This window comes from Ranitomeya variabilis, chromosome 4 (genome assembly GCF_051348905.1).
Source record: "Ranitomeya variabilis isolate aRanVar5 chromosome 4, aRanVar5.hap1, whole genome shotgun sequence".
In the NCBI taxonomy this organism is placed as follows: domain Eukaryota; kingdom Metazoa; phylum Chordata; class Amphibia; order Anura; family Dendrobatidae; genus Ranitomeya; species Ranitomeya variabilis.
This window is the reverse complement of record NC_135235.1, coordinates 386,832,001-386,845,585: the sequence shown is the minus strand read 5'-3', so window position 1 is coordinate 386,845,585 and position 13,585 is coordinate 386,832,001. Positions and strand designations below refer to the sequence as shown.

Here is a 13,585-nt window from a genome sequence, read left to right as displayed (position 1 = left end):
CTTCCACCTCAATGAGGAAATTTCTTTGCCTTCCCTTTGTCCGGTCCCGGTTCATAGAGTGGAGAAGACTCTGCATGCGCTTGACCTTGTCAGGGCATTGCGTCCTTCCGGAGGTGTGATCCCTTTTCCTTCTTCTGGAAGGCGGCCGCAAGGGTCTGCCAGCTTCCAAAGCTACCCTTGCCAGGAAGATCACATCCACCATACAAGAGGCCTACCGCCTTAAGAATTCTCCTCTTCCAGCCGGTATTACGGCACACTCTACATGGGCGGTAGGGATCTCCTGGGCCATTCGGCTCCAGGCTTCGGCAAAACAAGTGTGTAAGGCGGCCACTTGGACTAGCCCACACTCGTTTACTAAACACTACAGGGTTCATACCCAGTCCTCAGCTTAAGCGAGCCTGGGTAGATGTGTTCTGCAGGCGGCGGTGCCCCAAGTATAGGGGCCTGTCTGCACAATATTCGTCCATTGCTTCCCACCCAGGGACTGCTTTGGGATGTCCCATGGTCCTGTGTCCCCCAATGAGGCGACAGAGTAAAGGAGATTTTTGTGTACTCACCGTAAAATCTCTTTCTCTTAGCCTCTAATTGGGGGACACGGCTCCCACCCTGTTGCCCTTTTCGGGCCGTTGTTACTGTTTGAGTTCTCATATTGTTCTTTTGAGCTCGTACATAGTGGCCTTCTTATAGGCATGTCTATGTTATTCATGTTCCATTCCTCCTACTGCTTTTGCACAAAACTGGAGAAGGCTGACGCCATCCAGGGGTGTATACTGCTGAGGAGGAGCCATGGTTAATCTTTTTCAGATTATGCATAGTGTCGCCTCCTAGTGGACAGCAGCATAACACCCATGGTCCTGTGTCCCCCAAAAAGAGAGAGAGATTTTACGGTGAGTACACAAAAATCTCCTTTTTCATGCAGGACAATGCTCCATCATATGCCTCCAACTACTCCACAGCGTGGCTGGCCAGTAACGGTCTCAAAGAAGAAAAAATGACATGGCCCTCTTGTTCACCTGATCTGAACCCCATAGAGAACCTGCGGTCCCTCATAAAATGTGAGATCTACAGGGAGGGAAAACAGTACACCTCTTGGTACAGTGTCTGGGAGGCTGTGGTGGCTGCTGCACGCAATGTTGATCGTGAACAGATCTAGAAACTGACAGAATCTATGCATGGAAGGCTGTTGAGTGTCATCATAAAGAAAGGTGGCTATATTGGTCACTAATTTTGGGGAGTTTTGTTTTTGCATGTCAGAAATTTCGTGAATTTTGTGCAGTTATATTGGTTTACCTGGTGAAAATAAACAATTGAGATGGGAATATATTTGTTTTTTTATTAAGTTGCCCAATAATTCTTAGCAGTAATAGTTACCTGCACAAACAGATAGCCAAATCTTAAAAAAAAAAAAATCACTCCAACTTCCAAAAATATTAAGCTTTGATATTTATGAGTCTTTTTTGGGTTGATTGAGAACATAGTTGTTGATCAATAACAAAAGTAATCCTCTAACATACAACTTGTCTAATAATTCTTCACACAGAGTGTGTGTGTATACATACATACATACATACATACATACATACATACATATTAGTACAGACCAAAAGTTTGGACACACCTTCTCATTTAAAGATTTTTTTCTGTATTTTCATGACTATGAAAATTGTTAATTCAAACTGGAGGCATCAAAACCATGAATTAACACATGTGGAACTATATACTGAACAAAAAACGTGTGAACCAACTGAAAATGTCTTATTTTCTAGGTTCTTCAAAGTAACCACCTTTTGCTTTGATGACTGCTTTGCACACTCTTGGCATTCTCTTGATGAGCTTCAAGACGTAGACACCGGGAAAGGTTTTCACTTCACAGATGTTCCCTGTCAGGTTTAATAAGTGGGATTTCTTGCCTTATAAATGTGGTTGGGACCATCAGTTGTGTTTTGCAGAAGTCTGGTGGTACACAGCTGATAGTCCTACTGAATAGACTGCTAGAATTTGTATTATGGCAAGAAAAAAGCAGCTATGTAAAGAAAAACAAGTGTCCATCATTACTTTAAGAAATGAAAGCCAGTCAGTCCGAAAAATTTGGAAAACTTTGAAAGTGTCCCCAAGTGCAGTGGCAAAAACCATCAAGTGCTACAAAGAAACTGGCTCACATGAGGACCGCCCCAGGAAAGGAAGACCAAGAGTCACCTCTGCTTCTGAGGATAAGTTTATCCGAGTCACCAGCCTCAGAAATCGCAGGTTAGCAGCAGCTCAGATTAGAGACCAGGTCAATGCCACACAGAGTTCTAGCAGCCGACACATCTCTACAACAACTGTAAAGGTACCTTCACACTAAACGACGCTGCAGCGATATCGACAATGATGCCGATCGCTGCAGCGTCGCTGTGTGGTCGCTGGAGAGCTGTCACACAGACAGCTCTCCAGCGACCAACGATGCCGAGGTCCCCGGGTAACCAGGGTAAACATCGGGTTACTAAGCGCAGGGCCGCGCTTAGTAACCCGATGTTTACCCTGGTTACCATTGTAAATGTAAAAAAGAGTGCCAGCCGTAAGGCACACCACAGCGGTGACGTCACTGCTGTGCTCTGCTTTCACTTTACGGCCGGCGCTCACAGTCAGTGCGGGAAGCAGACGGCGAGGGACGTGTGAGAGACAGCAGAAGGTGAGTATGTACTGTTTGTTTTTTTTACATTTACAATGGTAACCAGGGTAAACATCGGGTTACTAAGCGCGGCCCTGCGCTTAGTAACCCGATATTTACCCTGGTTACCACTGTAAAACATCGCTGGCATCGTTGCTTTTGCTGTCAAACACTATGATACACGCCGATCTGACGACCAAATAAAGTTCTGGACTTTCAGCAACGACCAGCGATATCACAGCAGGATCCAGATCGCTGCTGCGTGTCAAACACAACGATATCGCTATCCAGGACGCTGGAACGTCACGGATCGCTATCGTTATCGCTGCAAAGTCGTTTAGTGTGAAGGTACCTTAAGGGCTGCTTTTCACTTGCGATAAATACGTGCGTGTCTAGCATGTTAAAACCAAGCTCTGGCGCCTGCACTCCGGAGTGTAGCGTGCGGCTGCATAGCAATACATGGAGCTGCACACTCCGCTCTGGAGTGGCGGCGCCAGAGCTTGGTTTTAACATGCGAGACTCGCACGTATTTCTCGCAAGAATATATATATAATATAATTTATTTATTTTTTTTTTTTAATTATGTTATTAAACTCTTTATAGTGTTTACAGATTGGGTTAATTTTATATTTTCATATTTTCTGCACACGTTACCACTTTTTTTTTAATTTTACTTTATTTTTAACCTTTCTTTATGAGGAATCTGTAGAAAAGGGGGGTGATTTGAACTTTTATATATTTTTTTCACTTTAAGAAAATTTTTCTTTACTTTTCACTTTATTATCCCCTTAAGGGTATGTTTCCACGTTCAGGATTTGACGCTGGTCAAATCTGCACCAAATCTGCACCTGAGGTCACTGGCAGGTCACCTGCATTTTTCATGCGTTTTTGACGCATTTTTTGATGCGTTTTTCATGCTTTTTTTTCATGCGGATTTGTGTGTTTTGTAAGCTCAATAAAGATATACAAAAAAAAATTGTGATGTCATTTCTTGTCCAACCTCTTCATTTACATACTCCATTGAAGAATATACACACACAGATAGATACGTTAGATGGATACAATAGATAGATATGTATCATATCTATCGTATCTGTCTATCATATCTATCTATGGATCTATCTATCGTATTTATCTATGGTATCTATCTATCTATATCTATCTATAAATATTTAGATAAATATAGATATATTGATAGATAGATAATAGATACGATAGATATCAAATCGTAGAAAACTATATGTGATATTTGCGCTAAATGCACCTAAGCCATAAATAGTTAAAATACTGGGGAATGTCATAAACTAGGTTCCTCATACAGGACCAGGATTAACAAGATGTATTTACCTTAATATCAAAGAGAAGGAGATCTGTGTCCAGTGCTGGCATGCGGAAAGGTCCTTCACTCATGTGCTGAAAGGTTGGTGTCTGAAGCCTTCTCTGAATCTGTTCCAAAAATATCCAATGTGTTGCAGAGCAAATAGTAGTATAGGAGACGCTGTCCCAGCCGGTGACTAGCGTACTCCCCCAAAGCTTGGTAACTGCCGTGCACAGGCAGTGGCGGCCGCGTGTATAGAGCTGAAGCCGACAAGGTGCAGGACCTTGTGTGACGTCACAGTCACGTGATGTGTACACGTGACCAGCTACAAAGCTACGGAGCTACAAATAGCACACAGGACCAACTAATCCTACGCGTTTCAGAGTCGCTGACTCCTTCATCAGGGAAGATATCTAATCGTATCTATCTATTGTATCCATCTATATCTATCTATCTATCTATTGTATCCATCTATCTTATCTATCGATATTTCTAACTATAAATATATCTATCTATATATAGATATATCGATAGATAGATGGATACAATAGATAGATACGATAGAGGGATAATAGATAAACAGATGATTGATAGATACGATAGATGGATACGATGGATAGATATGATAGATGGATCACACAAGCGAGAAACTCGGACGAGTCTCGCATCTTAATACCCGGCACTGCCTCCGGCACTCGGGAGCGGAACGTGCAGCTGCATGTATTTCTATGCAGCTGCACGCTCCGCTCCCGAGTTCCGGTGCCAGTGTCGGGTATTAAGATGCGAGACTCGTCCGAGTTTCTCGCATGTGTGATCCCGGCCTTAAATAATGACACACACACAAAATCTACGTTAGACCGGGGTCACACTCACGAGAAACTCACAAGTCTCTCGCTTCAATACCCGACACTGCCACCGGCACTCGGGAGCATGCGGCTGCATGTATTTCTATGCAGCTGAACGCTCCTGTCCTGAGTGCCCACGTCAGTGCCGGGTATTGACGCCGGCCTTAAACGCAATATGTTTAATAAAAAAAAAAATATAAAATTGACGTGGGCTCCCGCACAATTTTTTGCGCCAGAGAGGGAAAGCCTGGGGGACTGATGTTTGTAGCCTGGGAAGGGGTTAATACCCATGGAACTTCCCAGGCTATGAATATCAGCCCGCAGCTGTCTGCGTAGCTTTTACTGACCCCTCAAAAAATGACATTGGGTCCCCCTATATTTTATAGCCAGAAAGGCTGCGCAGACAGCTGCGGGCTGATATTCATAGCCTAGAGAGGGGCCATGGATATTGCTTCCCCCCCACCCCGGCTACAAATACCAGCCCCCAGCCGCACCAGAAATGGCACATCTGTAAAATGCGCCAATTCCGGCACTTAGCCCCACTCTTCCCACTCCCCTGTAGCAGTGGGATATGGGGTAATAAGGGGTTAATGTCACCTTGCTAATATAAGGTGACATTAAGCCCGGTTAATAATGGAGAGGCGTCAATAAGACGTCTATCCATTACTAATCCTATTGTAATAAAAGTGTAAAAAAAATAAATAAAGACACAGCCAGAAAAAAGTATTTTATTATTCTTAATTTAACCATACTTACCATACTTGAAAGCCTGCAAAAACAGTAAAAATAATAAACCAACCGTATACTTACTTTCCGCCGTAGTCCAATTAATAATGAATGTCCCACGACGATCTTCCCTATAGAACAGTGACATCGGGTGATGTGACCGCTCTATAGGCCCTCCAGTGACACGCTGACAGGAGACAATGGCTCCTGCAGTGTATCATTGAGGTTACCTTAGTTCAGAGGCTCACTTTATGGCAAAGCTGTGTGGGAATTTTCCCATACAGCAGTGCCACAAGTGAGACTACGGACTATTTTCTCACAGGGGCGGAGGATTACATTGTGCGGAATACATTGTGGAAGGATACCTTCCACCATTGTATTCCTGGAGCCCCTGGAGAGCGGTCACATCAGCTGATGTGGCTGCTCTCCACGGGAGATCGTCGTGGGACACTCGTTTTAATTGGATATCTGCGGATCAGGGAGTATATTGTTTGTTTATTATTTGTTACAGGTGACAATGGCTTCGGGATCAATGTGACAAGGTGATGGTGAGTATGTACTCTATGTTTAATGTACTGTATGTCTATATGTATGTATGCGTGTACGTACTGTATGTATGTTATGAATGTTGCATGTTCTGTATGTATGTACAGTATGTTGCATGTGGTATTTCGCACGTTGTCTGTCGCACGTTGTCTGTCGCATGTTGTCTGTCGCACGTTGTCTGTCGCACGTTGTCTGTCGCACGTTGTCCGTCGCACGTTGTCCGTCGTATGTGGTATGTTTTCTGTTGTATGCCGTATGGTGTATGTGCACACAGTCTAGACGAGTCCGGCTCTGCTACATCTGGATGCCTGACATCCAGATGTAGCAGAACCTGTAGATGATCGCCGGAGATAACTCTCCAGCGATCACCTACACTACAGCTTTCTCACAATCAGCTGATCAGCTGTTTGTGAGAACCAGACTAGTGACCGGAGATAACTCCTGGTCACGTGCACGGCAGTTCTCGCGATAACATAAGTTATCGCGAGAACTGCAGTGGACGAGGGACTTCCGGTGGCGGGACAGGTGAGCCAGCAGACATGCCTAGTAAGCTGCGGTTATGCAGTTTCTACGCATGTGACTAATCATTAGATGCCGTTTTACCGCATCTAATGATAGTCTATGATAAATTTACGGCATGGCGACGGAGCGTCGCCGCATTGTAAACAGACATGCTACGTTCTGAAAAGACGCGCTGCATGTCCTTTTACGCGGGTCTGCCGCCTGCGTGTTTTACCGCATAGTGGTGACAGGATTTCCTGAAATCCCCTCCACTCTGGACGCTGCGTGTTTGATGCTGTGGCTCTACGCAGCATCAAACACGCAGCATTTCCTGAACGTGGAAACATACCCCAAGGGTATGTTTCCATGGTCAGGCATGGCTCAAGATTTGGCACAGGTAAAATCTGCACTAAATCTGCATCTCCGGTCACTGGCAGGTCACCTGCGTTTTTGATGCATTTTTTACATGTGTTTTTCATGCGTTTTTTTCATTGCATGCATTTTGTCACTTTAAATAAAGCTAATTGAAAGTTGGCTTCTGGGAAGGAAAAAAAAATGTGATTTCCTGTTTGCAGATATATTGGGATATGTTCCCACAGTCAGTAAACTCTGTGGGTTGGACGCTGCGTACATCTGCGTTTTTCATGCGGTTTTTTTCATGCAGATTTATACAAAAAGAATTGAAGAATTGTGATTGTAATTTGCTTGTCCAACCTCTTCTTCTTTTACATACTCCATTGAAGAATGTTTACACACACAGATACATCTATAGATAGGTGATTGATAGATCTATAGGTAATGGGTAGATATAGCTATAGATACGATAGATCTATAGATAATAGCTACGATAGATAATAGATAGATATAGCTATAGATAGATCTATCGTATCTATCTATCTAATCTATCTTATCTATCGATATTTCTGTCTATTATCTATAGATGGCTAGATAGATATATCGATAGATAATAGATATATCTGTAGAAAATACCAACCCCGTTGTTTAGTAATAAACATAATAAAATGGTACATAAAGAGTTAGGCCGGGATCACACATGCAAGAAACTCGGACGAGTCTCGCATCTTAATACTCGGCACTGCGGCCGGCACTCTGGAGCGGAGCTTGCGGCTGCATTTATTTCCCGAGTGACAGCAGCAGTGCCGGGTTTTAAGAAGCGAGACTCGTCCGAGTTTCTCGCATGTGTGATCCTGGCCTTAAATAAAGACACGCTTTAGGCTGGGGTCACACTTGCAAGAAACTCGCACGAGTCTCACAACTCCGTATCCGGCACTGCTGCCAGCACTTGGGAGCCGAGTGTGCGGATGCATGTATTTCTATGCAGCTGAAATCTCCGGTCCGAGTGCTGGCGGCAGTGCCAGGTATTGAGGTGCGAGTTTCTCGTAAGTGTGACCTCAGCCTTAAAAGCAATATCTGTTTAATTTTAATAAAAAATTGGAAAAAAAAATGGCGTGGGCTCCTGCGCAATTTTCTGCGCCAGAGAGGGAAAGCCAGCGACTGGCGGACCGATGTTTGTAGCCTGGGAAGGCGTTAATACCCATGGAGTTTCCCAGGCTATGAATATCAGCCCAGAACCAAAAGACACGAAGTATATAACTCATGAAAGTATAAAAGTATATATGTTTATTAATTAATATACGGAAAAAACAAACAAAACAAAAAATAATTACAATCCAGAAAAATAGGCAATAATTACCACAGAGTCATATGAATATTGAGAACTGGGTGCACCAGAACCAGTGTTGCACCATGGACAAAGAGGGGAATCTATAATTTAAAGTGCCAGTGCTTAATATACCACAGTAGTAGGTATAATTACAAAGTAGGAAGGGATATACCCTATAGTCCAGTGACCGTCATCCTAACAATATAAGAGAGCTAGTCTCATGCTGTCCTCTTACCCTTCTCCTTGTCCATGTGTGTCAACACGCGCCCATACGCGCGTTTCGCCCACAGCTTCGTTGACGATTTGTGGCTAGGGGAGTGTTTTTTTTTTTTCTTTGTGTGTGCAGAGTTGATGTTTTTAATGATACCATTTTGATGTGGATACGATCTTTTGATCACCTGTTATTGCATTTTAATGCAATGTTAAGGCAACAAAAAAAACGTAATTTAGGCGTTTTGACTTTTTATTTCGCTATGCCGTTTACCGATCGAATGAATTGTTTTTATAGCTTGATTGGGCGATTCTGAACGCGGCGATACCAAATATGTGTATGTATTTTTTTTTATTATTATTATTGTTTTGTTTTGAATGGTGAAAAAGGGGGGGTTGAACTTTTTTTTTTTTACTTTTTTCATGCTTCAATGGTCTCCATGGTAGACTAGAAGCTGCAATAACCCGATTGCCTCTGTAACACACAGGCGACGATCAGGTCGCCTGTATGTAGCAGAAATGCTCACTTCCTATGAGCGCTGACCATCGGGCAGCGCTCCTAGCAAGCCAGCTATGACAACCATAGAGGCCTGCTGGAGACCTCTGGTTGTCATGCCAACCCATCGGTGACCCGCGATCACATGACAGAGTCACCGATGGGCGGGATATCTGGTGTGCGAGTTAAATGCCGCTGTCAGAGATTGACAGCGGCATTTAACAGGTTAACAGCCGCAGGTGGATTGCAATTCCACCCGCGGCTGTTAAAGGGACTCTGTCACCTGAATTTGGAGGGAACAATCTTCAGCCATAGGGGCGGGGTTTTCGGGTGTTTAATTCACCCTTTCCTTACCCGCTGGCTGCATGCTGGCTGCAATATTGGATTGAAGTTCATTCTCTGTCCTCCATAGTACACGCCTGCGTAAGGCAAGATTGGCTTGTGCAGGCGTGTACTACGGAGGACAGAGAATGAACTTCAATCCAATATTGCAGCCAGCATGCAGCCAGCGGGTAAGGAAAGGGTGAATCAAACACCCGAAAACCCCGCCTCTATGGCTGAAGATTGTTCCCTCCAAATTCAGGTGACAGAGTCCCTTTAAAGGCACGTGTCAGCTGTTCAAAACAGCTGACATGTGCCGGGAAAGATGTGTCAACGCTGGAGCCTACATCAAATGGAGGGTTTCCAACGTGGGCGTACTATTACGCCCAATGTCGGAAAGGGGTTAATTTTTGACTGTTGTATGGCAAGGACTGATTTATATTATGCCTTTTATTTTCATTACTATTACCATTGTATTTGTTTTCTAACTTTTGTGCTGCGTCCAATTCTTTCTGATGGCATTGTGTTATAGCAACACATTGGTGGTTGCAGTAATCTCCTGTGATAAGTTTATTGCTGAACGCCAGGAGACAGAGACTATAATTAAAAGAAATAAGATATTTTACTTTTTTGCAAAATAGCCAAAACTACTATACATCACTATGGCAGTATATAGTAAAAGCAATCAAACAAAAATCACAGGTTTGAGTTCCCTAAGGAAACTAAAGAATAAAGTAAACATTTTACCTTGTTAAAAGTAAAGAAAGGAATAAAAAAGAATAAATAAAAGCTTATTTGGTATCGCTGTGTTTATAAAATTCCTGTCTATCAAAACATAAAATTGACATGTAAAGAGTATGCTTCATAAAGAGAAAAAAAATTGAAATGCCAGAATTGTGAATCATAGGTCATCAGACTTCCCTAAAAAATCTATTTAAGGTGATAACACACTCATCGATCAGTAACTTATTCCCAAATTCTATGGATTGGGGGATAACATAAAATCTTGGATTAAACCCTTTAAATGCAAAATGATCAAGATGTTATGACTGTGCATAATTCATTGGCAGTATTTTATATGATGTTCCTTGGCATGTCTTAAAATATTCAAGTAATTGTTTTATGCAAAAATTGTAATCAAAATTGTTTCTATTCCTAACAGAAGAATACCCCAAGAATATGGAAAGTCAACTTATATCTCCAGACCATGATGTAAAATATAACCGTATCACAGAAGACTATCCTGAAGAACATTCCATATTACTCCTTACAAAAAATATACCAGCAGAACTTCACAGCGAAAGTCTAGCTACTGATCTCAGTAATCTCAAGGAACCTGAACCTCGGCAATCAGAGATTGTTAAGCAAAGTACAGGCGAGATTGAAGATAAAACATTTCCATGTTCAGAATGTGGGAAATATTTTAAAAAGAAATCTATTTTGTCCATTCACAAGAGAATTCATAGAGATGAGCGGCCATTTCCATGCTCAGAATGTGGGAAATGTTTTCGCCAGAAATCTGATCTCAATGTACATCAAAGGCGGCACAGAAGAGAAAAGCCATATTCGTGTCCAGAGTGTGAAAGATCTTTTCTACAGAAATATGATCTTCTTGCACATCAAAGAACTCACACAGGAGAGAAACCATATTCATGTTCTGAATGTAGCAAATGTTTTAGTCGGAAGTCATCCCTTATCACGCATCAGAGGACTCACACAGGGGAAAAGCCATATTCATGTTCTGAATGTGGGAAGTGTTTCACCCAGAGGTCAGTCCTTGCCATACATCAGATTACTCACACAGGGGACAAGTCCTTTTCATGCACTGAATGTGGCAAATGTTTCAGCCAGAAGTCCGATCTTGTTAAACATCAGGTAATCCATACAGGGGAGAAGCCATTTTCATGTTCAGAATGTGGAAAATGTTTTACCCAGAGATCAACCCTTGTTACACATCAGAGAACCCACACAGGGGTGACTCCATATTCTTGTTATAAGTGTGGGAAATTTTTCCGACAGAGATCAGATCTTCTTGTGCATCAAAATAAGCATGGGAAGGGAGATTCATTTTCTAGTCCAGAATACAATAGGGATTTCCTACCAATATACAATCTCATTGCACATAAAGGAACTTACACAGGGGAGAAGCTATACTCATGTTCTGAATGTCAGAAATGTTTTACTCAGAGATCATCCCTTGTGACACATCAGAAAACTCACACAGGAGAGAAGCCATATTCTTGTTCTGAGTGTGGAAAATGTTTCACCCAGAGATCTGTTCTTGCTATACACCAGAGTACTCACACAGGAGAGAAACCATTTTCCTGTTCAGAATGTGGAAAATGTTTTAATCAAAAGTCCAATCTTATTAAACATCACGTAATCCATACAGGGGAGAAGCCATTTTCATGTAAAGAATGTGGGAAATGTTTCGGACATAAATCTGATGTTGTCAAACATCAGAGAATTCACACAGGAGAGAGGCCTTATCCATGTTCAGAATGTGGGAAATGTTTTAGTCACAAATCATCCCTTGTTACACATATGAGAAGTCACACAGGGGAAAGGCCATTTTCATGTTTGGATTGTGGAAAATGTTTTAGCCAGAAGTCTGATCTTGTTAAACATCATGTAATCCATACAGGGGAGAAGCCATTTTCATGTTCAGATTGTGGGAAATGCTACAATCATAGATCCACTCTTGTTCAACATAAAAAGCGGAGCCATTTTACTGTTCAAACTGAAGCAAATGTTTAACCTCATGTAGTAGTACAAGGAAATGACTTGGAAACGTTACCAACAGGATTTCTTTTTTATTCTTTTTTAGCACATTTTTGGGGAAAATATGTGTTGAACAATGCTACACATGCCACCTTTTAATTTGCATACTGTGTATAGAAGACCATTTTTAAATACAATTTTTAGTGGCTGTTTCAATGGTACATGTAAGCAAGGTAGTACTACAAGTGCTTCTCACTAAATTAGAATATCATCAAAAAGTAAATTTAATTTCTTCCATACAAAAAGAGAAACTCATTATATAGAGTCATTACAAATAGAGTGAACTATTTCAAGTGTTTATGTTAATGTTGATTATGGCTTTACAGCCAATGAAAATGCAAAGGTCATTATCACAGTAAATTAGAATAATTAACAAAAAACAGTGATTCAAAAGGTTCCTTAGTCTGTTTCAGTATGCTCCACAATCATGGGGAAGACTGCTGACTTGACAAATGTCCAGAAGGCAGTCATTGACACATTCCACATGGAGGGTAACCCACAAAAGGTCATTGCTAAAGAAGCTAGCTGTTCAGAGTGCTGTATCCAAGCATATTAATGGACAGTTGAGTGGAAGAAAAAAGTGTGGTAGAAAAAGGTGCACAAGCAACTGGGATAACTTCAGCCTCGAAAGGATTAAAAAAAGGCCATTAAAAAACTGTGGAATGAATGGAATGCAGCTTCGTAGACTTGCAGTGATGCGCCCCCTGGTGGCATAAACTCATATGAACTCTAGTGTGGGAATATATTCAGAAAAATTCCCATGCTACAGTTCATGAGTTTATGCCACCAGGGGGCGCATCACCGCAAGTCTACGAAGCTACAGTACATTCCCCTGCATTCCATTAATTACCCAATTTTTACAACCAGGAGCAACAGCTGCATTAGCAGGCTCCTGGCTGTAAAATTATTTAACCCCTTCAGATGGATTTACAGCGTGGGACATGACTATAAGACGGACAGGTATGGGATATTGATTTTTTTTTTTTTTTTTTTACAGAACGAGGGTCTTCAGGTGGATTAAGCGTACAGTAAAGATTTTAAAACCTCATGTGTATTTATTTCATTAAAATACTTTATTCATAATGTGTGTGTGTATTATTAACCCTGTACTACTATTGGATTAATAATGGATAGGTGTCTTATTGATACCTCTCCATTATTAACCAGGCTTAATGTCACCTTACATTAGCAAGGTGACATTAACACCTTATTACCCCATATCCCACCACTACTCGGGAGTGGGAAGAGAGAAGCTAAGTGCTAGAATAGGCGCATCTTACAGATGTGCCTTTTCTGGGGTGGCTGTGGGCAGATGTTTTTAGCCAGGGGGGGCCAATAACCATGGTCCCTCTCTAGCCCTCAGTCACTGGCTTTCCCACTCTGGTGGAAAAAATTGCGCGGGAGCCCATGCCAGTTATTTCTGTGATTTAACCCTTTATTTTATCACCTAGAGCCCCCAAATTTTGCACACACACACTTCTAACATTATTAGTGAGGAATATGTAAA

The 13,585-nt window shown here is 42.0% G+C and overlaps 1 protein-coding gene across 6 annotated transcripts in view; it reads left to right on the top strand.

Annotated features, from left to right (window-relative positions):
* Positions 1 to 13,356, top strand: part of LOC143764847 (uncharacterized) — a 33,160-nt gene extending 19,804 nt beyond the window's left edge. For 5 of the 6 annotated variants that reach the window (XM_077250859.1, XM_077250858.1, XM_077250862.1 and 2 more), the window contains one exon: positions 10,460 to 13,353. In XM_077250859.1, coding sequence (XP_077106974.1) covers positions 10,460 to 12,054 — 1,595 coding nt within the window. In that variant the 3' untranslated portion in view covers positions 12,055 to 13,353. Of the gene's footprint in view, positions 1 to 10,459 lie in introns of all 6 variants that reach the window. The other variant, XM_077250864.1, reaches the window with a different exon arrangement.
* The last annotated feature ends 229 nt before the right edge of the window (positions 13,357 to 13,585 follow it).